General features: G+C 39.2%; 1 protein-coding gene across 1 annotated transcript in view; it reads left to right on the forward strand.

Annotated features, from left to right (window-relative positions):
* The window catches only part of LOC138065801 (uromodulin-like 1), a 15,550-nt gene extending 990 nt beyond the window's left edge, over positions 1–14,560 (forward strand). Inside the window, exons 2-12 of the mRNA XM_068931213.1 lie at positions 229–411; positions 1,222–1,476; positions 2,594–2,706; positions 3,030–3,249; positions 3,428–3,586; positions 3,889–3,987; positions 4,686–4,928; positions 7,629–7,712; positions 8,273–8,385; positions 10,586–10,784; positions 12,114–14,560. Coding sequence (XP_068787314.1) covers positions 285–411; positions 1,222–1,476; positions 2,594–2,706; positions 3,030–3,249; positions 3,428–3,586; positions 3,889–3,987; positions 4,686–4,928; positions 7,629–7,712; positions 8,273–8,385; positions 10,586–10,784; positions 12,114–12,310 — 1,809 coding nt within the window. The 5' untranslated portion in view covers positions 229–284 and the 3' untranslated portion in view covers positions 12,311–14,560. The remainder of the gene's footprint in view (positions 1–228; positions 412–1,221; positions 1,477–2,593; positions 2,707–3,029; positions 3,250–3,427; positions 3,587–3,888; positions 3,988–4,685; positions 4,929–7,628; positions 7,713–8,272; positions 8,386–10,585; positions 10,785–12,113) is intronic.
* The last annotated feature ends 504 nt before the right edge of the window (positions 14,561–15,064 follow it).

Consider the following 15,064-nt stretch of genomic DNA (forward strand, 5'->3'; position numbering starts at 1 on the left):
TTATCTCGTCAATTTCTTCTTACTGTATTATTTACTTTTTATCCTTGTGCCTTTTAATTAATTTTATTTTATTTATATATTTATTCTTTCATTTTTTATTTTTTTCATTAGTTCATATTTTTTAATATTCATACATTTTATTTTCGATATTTATGAAATATATGTATTGAAAAATATTAATATACAACTATTTTAGTACTAATGAGTTTTCCACATATTTATTCGCAGAAACGACTGCTTCCCTTTTGACTTCCAAACCAAATCTGCCTACAAGAATCTCCACTATGATAGTGATTTCTCCAATTACTGATTTACATAATAACATAACTAGCCTTAAAGGAAGCTCTGCAGTTTCCACGAAGAGTTCCATTCGGTTCACATCTGTAAATGCATCTTTACCAGAAACTTGCTGTGAGTATTTTAATATTTAGTCCTGAATGTACAGGTAAGAATATATAATACAATTTTGTAGAATGTTCTGCTATGTTGGTTGCACTGGGCAGTTTAACTGTGAACAATTATCTCAATTAAAATAGGAATTTAAGCCTGGATCAATGCACCAACAAATATTTCACACAAACTGCGGCTCCAGTCTGAAATTTGATCTGCAGTGGCAGATCCTGCATTTGTTCACAGCGGTGTGCAACAGATGTAAAAAGTTGCATAGATAATGTTGCACAGGTAAAGCAGTGTTACTGGGTAATGAAGCTGCTGTTGTTAAGTTCAGTTCTGAAATTATCTTTGCTGCTTTAGAGGCAGTTCTGTCTTTGGGAGAATTCTGCAGAAATGTCTTTGAGCTCTGGCAGCTCTTGGATTTTTTCCAATAATTCCTTCCTGGTGCATGCATGGTGTTTGCAAGGTGGCTTCCTTTCTACTTCAAAAGCAGTAATGAACATCTCTTCATTTTGTAATGCAGGAAAAAACAATAGCCTCCTAAGGTGGAAAAAACAATAGTTTAGAGCGATATAGTAATCTTCTAGTTTGAAGGCAAGAGCTAAGGCGTTATTCCTACCCTAAGTTGGAGCACAGCGCTTTCATGTGCTTCAATGGGAGACATGCACAGGCATAAAGTAGAATTTGGTCTTTCACACTTATCCAGAAGCATTGCAGAGACTTAAATTGTTCCTTACACAATCAATTTTACATTAATACGTTACTCTCGGAGACACACAGACTGTAAGTACATGTCTTATTCACAGGAGTTTCCTTTTTCCTTTTTAGCCCCTATCACTTTCTCTATACACCTGGAGAACGTGACCAGCACAATGATACAATTCAACTGGAGACCTCTAGGCGGCGGAAGAGACAGTCCTTACACAGTGCGTCTGTGGGGAGGCTCTAGAGTGAGAGAGGAGAAAAGCATAAATGAAACAAGTACTGCATTTCGAAAGCTGCTTCCTGATCATGAATACCAAATATCCGTGGACGTTTTAACTTGCTCTAAGAATGTCAGTACCTCGATGACAGTTCGGACAGGTATTTCCTTGGGAACCTCTCCTTTTTTCCATTACAAAGTTAATAAGTACATGGCTGGAAGATGAAGCCCCTTTTCACTGAACACCATCTTAGACATGAATAAGCTATACCCTGAAATTAATAGGAGAATGGAGGCTAAACTTTCAGATACTAGGAGCCAGTCTGCAATTTTTTCATGAGGCTGAGATCTATAGCCTCCCTTATCTTCCTGCTAAATTCAATACCTTGCTGAACTAGAACCACAGTTCCACATGCCAGTCTCTCCCAGCTCCATACTCCTTACTTCCCAAGCCTGGCCTGCTCCTGCATCTTCACATATAAGTTGTACTCTCTTTTGAGTTCCCTGTTACTTGGTAGCCATCAGATTCAAGCCACATCCCTAGGAAAGCCTGGAATCCTGCAGCTCCCACTATGGACTGCAACTCCCAGCTTCCTCTCCAGTAAGCACTTGCAGCATGGCAGATGCTCACACGAAGATATACCAGTGTTGCTAAGTTCATAACTGAAATATCTGAAGTCTTCCTCTGTGACCCCCATGGGCCAGCATAGCAGCTATGCATGGTATAGGAAGTGACAAGTTGGAAGGAGCAGAGTCACAGAATCGCAAAATAATTGGGGACTTCTGGTGATCATCTGGTCCAACTCCCCTACTCAAGCAGGATCAACTAGAGCAGGCTGCTCAGGACTGTGTTCAGTCGGGTTTTGAATATCTCCAAGGATGGAGACTCCACAACATCTCTAGGCAGCCTGTTTTGGTGTTCAACTGCCCTCACAGTCAATACACTGCAGGACAAGGGCAAGCCTTTGCATGAGCTAGTATTCAAAGCTGCTATGCTGTGAGGCACACATCCCAAGGGCAGGGCGGGCCACCCTTTCCCATCATGTAACAGCTTGTCCTCTGCCCTCAGAGGCACATCAATTAAAAGGTGAGGAATACAGTGGTCAGTGAGTGGTACAGAGTATTTATGAGTTGTGTTTTGGCCAGCTGTGATGTGGGGAGTTAACCTGACTATCTTCATCTCTAGCTTCTCTTATCCCTAGAGGTGCTTAGCAGGGGAAGCATTTTTAAACAATGCCTATACTTTGACTGGTTATTCTGTCTTCAATATCTCCACAGCTGCTAAAGTCTTCAATGGAACCACTAGGATTCTCAATGAAGATTTTATACCTGAATATCAGAACAGATCAAGTACAGCATTTAAGGAGTTTGAAACTAAGTTCATTAAGGAGGTATTTTACTTAGGACTTTTAAAATAAAATTCCTTTTTCTGTTGAGCTCTTTCTAATGTAAATAATCACAAGGATGCAGGCATGAATAATCTTAAGTGTGGCTAGGGAAGAAGGGGTGAAGATTGGAACCAAAGTAGTGATTATTCAGGTGTTATTTCTCATTTATGTTGTGGTCCTTGGAGGCCCTGGTTTAAATGAAAGTCTCTCTGGCAGGTGTACAGATTCCCCTTCTATGAAAGATGCTTAGAAATAAATTATGGCTGGTATACTGCTCTAACAATTTTGATGGTAAAGGAGAGAAAAAAAAACTTTTTACTTTGCAGGTTGAGGAACAGCTGCCAAAGGAGATCCGAAAATTAATAAAGGAAGGAAAAATGCATATTGTGATTAATAGCCTCAAGAATGGCAGCGTGATTGTGGACTTCAACATTGTGTTGGATGTAGGCGAAAGTATAACAAAAAGAGAGATTTCAGATGCTTTTATGGAGGCCTTTAACATAAGTACAACATTGAAAGTTGATCTTAAAAGGACTTTTATAGAAGGTATGACTTCATGCTTCCTTATGAATCCAAATATTAGTTTACCTGTCACTGATGGGAACAGTGAATGAGATAGGATTTAGGTGGGGTAAGGCAGTTGGAAACAGTATTCTCTCTAACTCTTTTCCCAATGACGTGTTAAAATATTGTTCTTTTTCTGTTTTGTTTACCTTTGCTGTAGCAAGGAATAGTTGTCAGCCAGGGTTAAATGACTGTTCCAAACATGCCATCTGCACTGCTGAAGGAGGAACTTATTCCTGTCAATGCAAGGAAGGATTCACAGATAACAGTCTCCAAGTTCCAGGGAGAGCTTGTCAACAGAAGCAGAATCTACCTTCACGTAACTGCTTTATACTATAATTCCCTTAAGCTTTACAAATTTGCATATAAGGTCTTTTCCCTCCCCTGATCTTCCCTGAGGTAGTAGTTTATTAAGATTACTTACACTGGGCTTTGATGGATTGGATTTTATGTGAGAATGGGCCCAGTGGTAACAAATTAGACCAGCAATGTAAGGATATTTTCTGAACTCATTTTTTGTAAGTTATTTATGAACATTTAAAAAAATGATTAAATAGCATTAAATTGGTGAAACTTTTAAAAGTAATTCTACTCCCTGCCTCAAAATTGCTATTTTTACAGAACATACGACTGCAGTCCCTCGAGAAAGTGGTACAGTTGGATTTACAGGATCCACAGCCAATTCCATTTCAGCTACCACATTTGCATCAGGACCTTGCAGTGAGTAAATATTTAGACTTGCATACTAGAATAAAAACTATCCAAAATGCATTATTAAAATCACATCAGATATTCTTGTTCACCAGTGATATCATCTATGAAGTAAAATCTCCAGATACAATTTCAGAACAGGAAGCCTGGGAGAACCACTGAAAATGTATAATCGTACAAATCTCAGTCAAGCAGTTTCTACACCTTGGAAAAGCCCTACATGGGCAAAAGTGCCTACCTCCAGGGACAAACTAGAGTGATAGTTGATTTTTTCTTAAAGTTATTATGAAGCACAGTTTTAAAATGCCTGTCTGTTACTCTGAACTTGGGGTTTCCTGACTGTGTTTTAGTAATCCATCCTCCTGAGATATCAGTCTGAGTCAAATGCCAAACAGTCCACCTCTAATACTCACCAGAGCAGCTGCCTTGTCTGTAGTGAGAAAGACTAGAAGCAAGGAGAATGTCACCCTTTTCTGTTTTGGAGCCTTCGGATGCTGTACATTAATGTGTGATTTGCCTTCATAGAGCAAAGAGTTTCTGCTTTGCAGGAGAGTGGGGAATAAGGCTGAAATCAGCCCTCAGGAAACTCACAAAGATTTGTGTTTGCTTATTTTGTATTTTTTTCCTTCAATGTTAAATGAGTAGAATTGTGGAAGTGAACTTAACTTTCCTCAGCTTCAAGCAACTTTCTCTCTTTGCAATGCCAGTTTCTATTGAAGTTCGGAATGTGACTGGGGAAGCAATACAATTTGGCTGGACCCCAGAGGATGGCAGGAGAGGCAGCATCTACATTGCTTCCCTCATGGATGGAAACCGGGAGATCAATAAAACCACTACAAATGAGACAAAAGCTATATTTAACCATCTGCTTCCTGGTCATGTATACACAATATCTGTGGCAGTATTATCTTGTGGTGAGACTAGCAGGACTTCAGTGAGTGTCCGAACAGGTATTTCCCTGTCATTTCTTTTTAATGAATGTACTCTCATAATGTCTTTTTATTGTAAGATATGAGCCTGATTTCATAGATTATTACTCCTGTAAGTCATCTTTATTTATCTGACTCATCACCTTGACTTAGAAGGGACTACTTGGATTAAACAGGAGTTTGCAAGAGGCAGCACCATAATATTTCTATAAAATTTCTAACCATATTGTCTTGTTGAACTAGATAATTTTATGCAAAGGTTAGGATGTTTTGCTTACAAAAATAACGCTATGTATTCTGGTAAAGCAAAGTTTAGATTGTACGCTATTTTGTCAATGCGGGCAGTACTTCATTGTCGTTGTCTTTTTAATTTCATCCTAGGACATTGTGATAAACTTTAATTATAGCACTGCACTACATCACAAAAAGTATGTGTATATGTTATATTTTTTTTCTAAAATTTCAGATATACATAGAAACCATCTTTTGGGAAATATTCACTCCTGCATGCTTACATTCTTTCCCTCAGCCTAATTCTTTTCACTAAACTTTTTGTATGACCTACAGGGCCTTCCAGATGACATTGCCTTCCTTACAAGTCATTTAGGGACTGCACATATAATCTGGGTCCAACATTTTAATATCCAGGACACTCAAAGGGACCTTTTTAGTTGAGAAGTCTGTTTCCCTGAAAACATTCTGAAAACATTATCTAATTGCCAGCCTAAAAGTATCCACGGTCAGTGCGTGTCCGTTTGCTTTTGTGCCAACATTGCCCTCTGGATTAAATATTCCTCTCTTCCTTTTCTCTTCTTCTGTGCTCCCCTGCCTGTCATAATTTTAAACATTTTTACAGACAGTGCTATCATCCTTTGTTTGCTAGATTAGACAAGCCATACTTTTCTAGTCTCCTTTTCTAAAATAAATTCTTTTTTTTCCTGGGCAACTCCTACCACTCGTCTCTTCATATCTTCCAATTAGGAATCACCTTCCTTGAATGAGGGCAACCAGGATTACACACAGCCTTCCAGGCAAGGTTATACTAGTACCTTTACAAAGTAATCAATATTCCCGTTTCTACTGGAAGTGTATTGAACAATGCATCTTAGGATGACACCAGCTTTTTTCATAGCTGCATCACAGCTGTGGTAAGCTCAGGCCCTAAAGTCCTTTTCTCTTCGGTGCTTATGCTCCTAGGTTAGAGAAGGCATTTCTATCATTAATCCTGAAATACACAAGTTTTTTCATTTTGTACCAAAGAAAGTCACCCCAGTGGTGTTGCTCCAGTCTTTAGTTTCATTCAGTTATTTCTGGAAGATACCCCAGTTCTCTCCTGTGCTAATGATACCTGCCAACTTTGTATCATCAGCACATGTTATGAGAAAACTCCTACATTTTGCAGCAGGGTCTGTAATGGAAATGTTGAACAAGTTCTATGCCCAAAGCGATTCTCAGGGAATGCCACTTTTAACATTTCTTTAGGGTAAGGCTTCTTCTTTCAGTGCTACCTGTTGCTATCTCTACATTAGCCAATTCCTTCAGCCATGTCTTTTCCGACTGAAAAATACCACTTGACACTGTATAACACTGTTTTTCTATCATCTGAAGAGATCTTAATCAGCCAGTCAAAGGAAGGTACTAGGTTAATCTGGCATGATACACTTTTGATAAAACTATATTGCCTTTTATCATATTTTCTCAGTGGCTGAGGAACTGTTCATGATATCTTTTAATATCCTTTGAAATGACTTATCTGTCTTGACTTTTGGCAATTGCTACTTTCTTCCAGCATTTCTTCACCTCTAAGCCATAACTCTCTTTGTTGTAAGCATTTTTTCTGTTCCCTAGTAGATTGTCTGATTATTCTCAAAACCCTTCTAGGGTAATTATTCTAGCAGTTAAATTGGGGGTACCTTTTTATGGACTTTCCCTCTGGCTTAGGCTTTAGGACCACAGAGTCAAGCAATTCTCATAATCACTTCTATTCAAATCTTTCAGTACTTCAGTTCAGGGGCTTTTATTTATTGGTTCCCTTATTTTCTAAAAATTTGTTCCCTTTTGTAGTCTGAAGTATGTCTGCCCTACAAGAAAAGTGTTTGTGAACTAATTGAGAAGAGCGATAAAGATCAAGTAATTCCACTTTGAGTTAAATACTGTGTTCAATTTTGTGAAGGAAGCTGATGTTGCACCGAATGAGCAAACCATATAAAAACTCCAGAACTACCCTTTACTACTAGTTTGATCTATTTAAAGTAACTTGCATAAGCTAGTCTAGACAAGCATACTGATGTTTTGAGCCTTCATGATGCATATGTTTTTTAAATGAAATTGCAGGTGACTTTTACTTCTGAAAACTATACCTACAGGTTGCCTTAGTTGCACAAGCACATAGAGTGCAACTTGTATCTTTTACTCCTATAGGAAATCAGAGTTCTGAACATAATCTCAGTGAAGTGCTCAAATACCACCTACCCACCAACCACCTGCCTTTCTGCTGATGTATTCCATTTTTACAGTCTGCAATTCTAATTTCTCACAGAGTGAAACAGCATGCTGTTTAGGTGACTTCTTGATTATGAATAAACCTTTCACCTATTTCAGTTTAGAGGTATGATGCGCTAGATTGAGTGCAGAGAAGGTTTTTCACCCTAATATTTTCTTATTTGCAACAAACATCAATGCACAGAGGGGCAATTATCTTGATTTTTATTTATTTTACAGATCCTGCTTCCTGTTTTACTGGAAGTGAGTTTTGCTCACCACAAAATCATGGCTGTACTGACTTAAAACATACTGTATGCTCAAGTAAGATTTCTGGCATTTTAAAATGTATTTATTCATAACTATGCGGTATCGTTTCACAATGTCTTTCATGAGTATTTTGTCATCCAGTTTGTTATGTCAGTTCAGATAGCATTCCAAGTCTGTACTTCTTTGGCCATAAGGCGAGGAAATTGCCTCCATCAAACTTCAGCGTCAGCTTCCAGCGTTATTTTTAGGCTGGACTTTTCTATGTAAAGTGTACTTTTGGCTTAGGGCTTATCCACCTACTTAGGAGGATTTAAATGTGCTCAATGTCTTGCGGGATCTAATAGACTCATCTTGCTTCTACTGAAATCAGTGGGAGAGCAGCTGTCAAATTAAGGACTAGGATGTGCCTTGAATAATATAGGAATGTTTAACAAGTTGTGAAGATGGTGATGGGCGACAAATTTGAAGAGGAAGCCAGTGCATTAGACCCACATATGTGATACACTTCTTTCTTATTATTTGATTAGTTCATTATAAACCAATAGCATGAGATAATAAAAGTCCAAAAAGCATTTGTGGAGTGATATCCTGGGATTCACCTTTTTTTTTTCCAGATTACCAAGCATTCGCCTGCAGTGTTTTGTTAAAAAGCCAGACATTTAATCATACGCTTTATAACTCTGATAGTGAAGACTACAAGACAATGTCTGAGAGTATCAAAACAGAAGTAAGTTGCTGTAATCTTCTTTACCATCGTGGATGGACTAATGAAATTATTGTCATTAGCAACATCAGTCACTTAGTCTTATAGTTTAATTAAAATTTAGGTAGGAGAAAAATACACCACCTCCTTGATAAAACAGTATATGAAGCACTTGCTCAACAAGAACTGCCGTGACAAAGGGAGCGAAAGCACATTGACCAGCGAGGAGGGGTATGTTCCCAACCAGTCCTCAAACGTAAAGTATTTAGCAAGAAATACTTTAAAAATCTCTTTATAGATACAGGGAATGTCCCATTATGTTTATTTTCTCCCTCCTTGCTAAACAGATGCGAGTGGAGAGGGAAAAGACTAATGCTCTAAAATAACATTTCAACACATACCTGGAGTTATTGGACCTTTACAAGTGGGTACTGTTACTTCAGGTTATTGTGAATTTGCTTTGTAGCAGCAGTTGTGGAGGTATCAAGGTGACCATATGGGGGAGGAACTGAGGACAGAAAATGAAAGTTCAGAAACAGTGAAGAGCCTAGTAAAGCTGATAGAAAGAAGCAGCAGTGTGCAGCTCAGCTGCCTTCAAAAGGATGTTAAGGAAAAGGACTAATAATTTACATACCTCTCAGGAATCCTGGTATGCTTGAGGCAGTTGGAAAAGTGAAACTACTGCAAGACAGGGGTAGACTGCTTTTAAATAACCAGAAGAGAAAATCATTTTTTAGCATGATTATCACACTTTTTAGCCAAGAATCTCCATGGATTTCATGAGTAGTAATTAATTTGTTCCCACAGTGTCAACTGAGATGTAGCCTTGTCTTATTACTGTTAATTTTTCCATTTATGGATAAAAAACTCACTTCAGTGAATTTAAAAGGTTTCCTCCAAGCTTGATGGAATGCAGGAGAAACCTCTTTGCCACCTTTTATAAACTTTCAATCATGCCCTGTGCAGCGTGCCAGTGTGACTATTACAATATTGTTCTTTAAAAGCTGGCAAAACCAAGGGGAAGCTGTACCAATATAACTGAAAATGTAGTCTATTTCTATGTTGGATTTTTATACAGTTTTGAATATAGAACCATTTTGTTTACATTCCACAGTACTAGCACAATGTAGCTGATGTTTTGATATGTTATGCTTTCACCTGTATATGCCAGGTTCCCTATTTGGACCACTTAAAATGTGTTCTCCCATGAAGTACCATATCATGGAGAGGAAAATAAATGCTTTATTGAAGTCCCTGGCCAGAGAGCGTTATAGGATGTGTAGTTTGGGCTGGGAGATTATCCCATAGAGAAAGCTGAAGGTAGACAGCTGAGCAATGCTTCAGAGCAGGGGTCTTAGCACCATCACGTATGAAAAGTAGTAATCTTGTAGACTTTTGTTTTCTGGTAAAATATCAGATTTTTTCCACAGCAAGAAGATACTTTTTGACTCAATTAGCTAATTTTCTATAAAAATCAGTCCTGACAGAAAAGTTTCAACTGCTGTTATTTAGAAGGAAAGGACTGCCTATTCTTGTCTTCTAGCTACATGAAAGCACTGGGCAAGATTGTTCGTACAGAGACCTCAGTGTAAACTTGAAATCATTCCAATCAACACAATGGAATTACACTTAATTTATTCCAGAATGATTGAGAGACAAATCAGACCCTTGTATCTCTTTGCACAGTTCTTCTGTAATGTCATGACTTTGATAATCTGGTGAAAAGAGCACCATTTTGTCTGTTCTAAATCTCTAATGTCAAGTTCTGACTTGGTAGTGTGTGCGCGACCATGCTGGAAGTTTAATTGTACATGTTAAAAAACTCGAGGACAGCAAAGATAAGGTTAGAAATTTTATGCGCACTTTAGAGATACCACATCGTGTGCAGTCGCGGTCCTATATAGCTTTATAGACAGTGGAGAATAACTAATTCCTATGAATTATTCATTGATAGCTAACTAAACAAGATTAGTGCTTTGGAAGTCAAACTTTGATTTCATTTCTTCAGCCCGAGGCTGTACATTGCCCCAGAATCTTCCTTCAGTAAGTATTTTTATGCTACAGACCAAAATTACTGTTGTTATTCAATTAGTTGTTATTCTGACGAGATTGCCCGAAAAGAATGATGAGTACAGAAAATGAATGTCCTGGTGTGTGTACACAATAATTCTTGCGCTGCCTTTTACCTGACACAATGGAAAAATATCATTTTCCATTTATACAGGTTGTTAGAGAGATGCACATGAAATTGAAGGATGACCGCTTCGATATTGTGATGCTTGGATTCAGACCTGGGAGTGTGATTGCCTATTTTGTTTTTCTGCTGCAAAAACAAGAGCTCATTGATGTGAATGTTCTGCAGGCATACTTAAGTGATATATTAAAAAGCAAGTTTGGCGACCAAACTGAAGTAACCATACAATGTAAGTCATGTTAAAACAGCTTCTCTGTGATGGTGTAGGGTTTCAAAGGGTCAAATTTGCTCTGCACAACAGTTGATAAATCAACTTTTTCCTTTTAAGAGATTCAAGTCTTTCACATAAGCTTCTTGAACAACGTTCACAGAAAGCATATTCCAGCTATCATGTAGATTGCTGATCTATTTTAAAGAGCCACCACACGTGTCCTTCCAGGATCCAAGGCTCAATGGATGAGTTTATGCACCCAGAAGGAGGGCTGGGTGAGCTTCTTTTTGCAGTGTCTGTTGTCTTTAAACTATCCACACTGATCCTAAGATGAACTTTTTGTGCAGAAGGGAGTGGGAAGGCTCCGTATGTCTTCTGTAGTGGCATCTGCAGTACTGCTGCCTGGGCACGGATGTGATGGAAAGTTCATCTCCTTTGTTGGACAGCCCTCAAAAACCTTTGGCCCCTGCTTCTCTGGCCAGAGGCAGCATGGCTTTAGCAGTGCAAAAGTAGTGCAGAGCTGCTGAGAGGCCCAGAGGGAAAGCAGAATGTGTGCAGAAGGATAGCCATGCAAAATACAATATCTGCCAGGCCTGCAGTACTGGTAGCACGCTGCCTTGAGCGGCTATGAGTTGAGGAGTTTTCAAGCAAAATAGGTGCTCTTTCTGCCCCAGTTAAAAACCTTCCTTTGTGAAATACTGGCTAGAAATATAATTTAGTCTGTGTGCTCTTCCACCGTCATTACATGCAGCTTTACCACAGAGATGAAATAATCTTGCATGTGGTTCTACAGGCCTTTGATTGCCTTCAGCTGGCAACCAGCAAGCTTTCTTAATTTGGCCTATTAGGAATTTGGCCTGTTAATCTGGAGATTTTGGTTTCAGTGAACTGCTCTTGGGTAAGCATGAGTGTGGCTGGCAGACTAGGCCACAATTAATTTTACAGAATTACGTTTGCAGGTACTGGGACTGGGAGGGTTAAATTATCTACAGCTTCATTTTGCACCCTTGTTTTCACACCTTGGAGTGACTGTGGAGGTGCAGCTTGGAGCTCTCTCCTCTCCGTCTCTTCCAGAAACTTTCTGCTGAGCAAATTCTCAGAGCTGCTGACTGCAGATGTCACGCACAGATCTCAGGGACATTCAGAGACAGAGAGAGGGCCATAAAATTTTCTACCTGACAAACTTTACTACGTACAAAAACATTTTAAGCACTATTTAGAAGTTTCAAAGCATCTGCTGTCCGAAAGTGAAATGCAGCTGTCACGCAGGGCTCCAAGCTTTCTTATGCCTGCTTTGCTTTTAGCTGTTTCTAGCTAACGTTTTTAAACCATGCTTTAAATTTCCAGCACTGTCTGCTCAGTCATCCCCTGGAGAAAGTCCTGCCTGGAAAGTAGCAGTGATTGTCCTCGGAGTTCTACTTGGAGTTGCATTAGTGCTACTTTTTCTAATAACATTGGCCTACTTTTATATGAAGAAAAACTCAGGTAAATACTTGGTTGAACCTAATGGACTCCTGGGAAATTTTGTCTACAAACACTTATAATATAAGCCATCAGTCTGTCTTACATGTTTAGGGTATGAAGAAAAATTAGTATAATTCTGTTTTAAAATTCTATGTTAATTGTTTTTGTTAACCTAAGATAACCCTACACTCTCCTTCCCAACATCCATCACTGAATTCCTGAATACCTACAACTTCTAATGAAATATCCTTATAACATTGCTCTCAGGTATGGGGTGAGGATTTTCCCCATTGTACAAACAGAAAAGACGCAGAAACTTCTGTTCAGCTTATCCACTATAGGTGTTGCAATGATTTCTATTCATTGACTATAAAGAAAGGCCAAATTTTAATTACTGGTTGCTCTCTTAAATGCAGATGACAGCAATCAGAGTGACTGAGCTTAGCATCTATAGCAGATGATCTGAATAAACATCTGAGCCCAGATTCATTCTATTGAGCTTTATTTACTTAGCCAAAGGTGATTCACCTCACCTGTGATTTGTATCACCATCTGAGGGTGCCTCTTTCTCTCCCCTGACAACAGAATGAACCCAGGGCAACTAGTTTTCTAGCATATGTGGGTTGGCTAGGAGCCTAAAGGGAAATGGGATGGATTTGGGCTATAGAGGCTTGCTCTCCGAGTCTCTGGTAGAGCAGGAAATTAATCTGGAGGCTTTAGAATTCAAGGTTAGTTGTTAGGCTCTGAAGAAACAAATGTGCTTTTTTTTGGTGACAAATGTATATTGTCTAGGTATGGATGTGATTTAATAAGAAATCAGTAATTACATAGCCTTAGCATGCTACAGAAAGATCTGGGAAGGGAGATGAAAGATTAATTTGGGATGAAGTAGTTTTACTCATCTATTTTTGCCTTTTAAAGGTGTGTCATATAATGTCATTTTACATTCCTCTTGATAAGCCCAATGTGGAATCCACTGAAATCAATGTGAAGGATCCAATGGTATTGGACTAGCCTTTTTTTTTTTTTGGCAAGAATAAAAATAAATGGCCTTCATCTGCTTTCACCACTCTAAGTTGCAATCCCAATGAGGTTACAGTCTGTTTTTCCTGTGGTGTACTTTTTTGCTTGGGACACATTGTTGAACTAATAATAAATGGTAGTATATCACTGCACATATTTTCATTAGGAATTATGTATTTCACCTCACACCAGTTCTCCCTGCATCTGCATATTTTATCTGTACGTCAGTGCCCAGCTTGCATGTTGGGGTACTGAATATCCTGAGGCGCTGGCTCACGCCCCTTGAACTGCCTGGGTCCTTCGTCTTTGTAGATTACGTTATGTTTAGTCGGCATGGGTTAGAGCAAGGAGGCGTCCAGAACTATGGCATGTTGTGGGGCATCAGCAGATAAAGGACCTCAGCGCAGTGGTGGAGCACAAACTGCTCTGCTGTCCTCTGGGTGTGGCCAGTGCTATTTTTTTTTTTTATACCTCCTCTCCTGCACTACAGTGCAGTTTCTGGAGGAAACCTGCTGAGGACCCTGGTTAAGCTGAAAGGTGAATCTGTCCAGTTGTTGCCCCTCACTGGACAGAGGCTCATTTGATGCAGGCTGTATCACCACCATAATGAGGGAGGTTGCACAAAGCCTTGCTCCTCTGTCCTCAGCTTAGCAGCGATATTACCATGCAGGGCTGAAGGGCTACACCAGTTCAGAAGGGAGGGCTGCGTGAATGTTTATATCGTCTCTGCACAAACAGTTGTGCTGATGATTTATGCCTCTGGCTGGAATATTTTTTTGTAGGGACTAATGAAAGGAGGCTGTTGCACAATTCACTCTGTCTTTCCTTCAGCACAGTATCTGCTTGGCTGTCACTCTGCACAGGTCTGGGGTTTGGAGTCATGGCCTACTTCACTGAAGGAAATTCAGTGTGATTAATATTTGTTACAACTGTTTTATCTGGGTTTTAAACATAATGTGCTTTGGAGCTGTATTCTCTGCAAGCAGTCATTTGATGATGCCTTCTGTCAGTAAATATAAGTTCTCTGGTGAGCTGTGTGTTGAAAATACGAATGAGTGCTCTTGCTCGTGTTAATGTTGCTTACTTTCTTTTTAGGGGTTTGCTTTAAATAGCAAATTCCTTGTTATTAAACTTTTCTGATGTCCTTAGAAATAACGTTGAACTAAAGATCAGGTACAGCAGAGCTGTACTACAGAATTCTGGGATTTGTTTATACAAGATATCTTTAAACTCTCTGAAGAAAACTGTAAAAGTTCAATGATTTTTCAAAAAAGGTTTACAAATAAAATCTCTATTTTTACAATTTTACATTCCTAAGCCATCTACTGTTTTTATTTTACCATGAAATTTGGAGCCTGTTCTAGTTGCAGGAAGGGGAGGGGGCCAATGCTACCAAAGACAGAGCTAATCTTGGTCTAGTATGTGATTCAAGAGAGGCACAATCTCTCTGAGCTAGATTAAACAAGAAAAACTAGATCTAATAGATATGGCCTTACTATTTGCCTTATTGCAATAAAAAAAAATCCCTCTACAGCCATAGTGTGGTGTCTAGACTCTGGGAACTCTTTGAAAATGGGACGAGGAATAGCCACGATTTTCCTTTTCACAGCGGGTTGCTTCCTCAGTTCGAAGTGCCATTCAGTCAGGCTTCAGTAGGTACATAATATTCAAGCATCAGGTTAATATTCAAGCATCAGTTCCTCCAGGCTCAAGAGTGGTGCATCCCTCTGAGCAAGAAGTCCAGCAAAGTGGGTGGGAGACCTGCATGGCTGAGCAAGGAACTCCTGGCAAAACTCCAACAGAAGAAGGAA

The sequence above is a fragment of the Struthio camelus genome, chromosome 1 (genome assembly GCF_040807025.1).
Source record: "Struthio camelus isolate bStrCam1 chromosome 1, bStrCam1.hap1, whole genome shotgun sequence".
Classification (NCBI taxonomy): domain Eukaryota; kingdom Metazoa; phylum Chordata; class Aves; order Struthioniformes; family Struthionidae; genus Struthio; species Struthio camelus.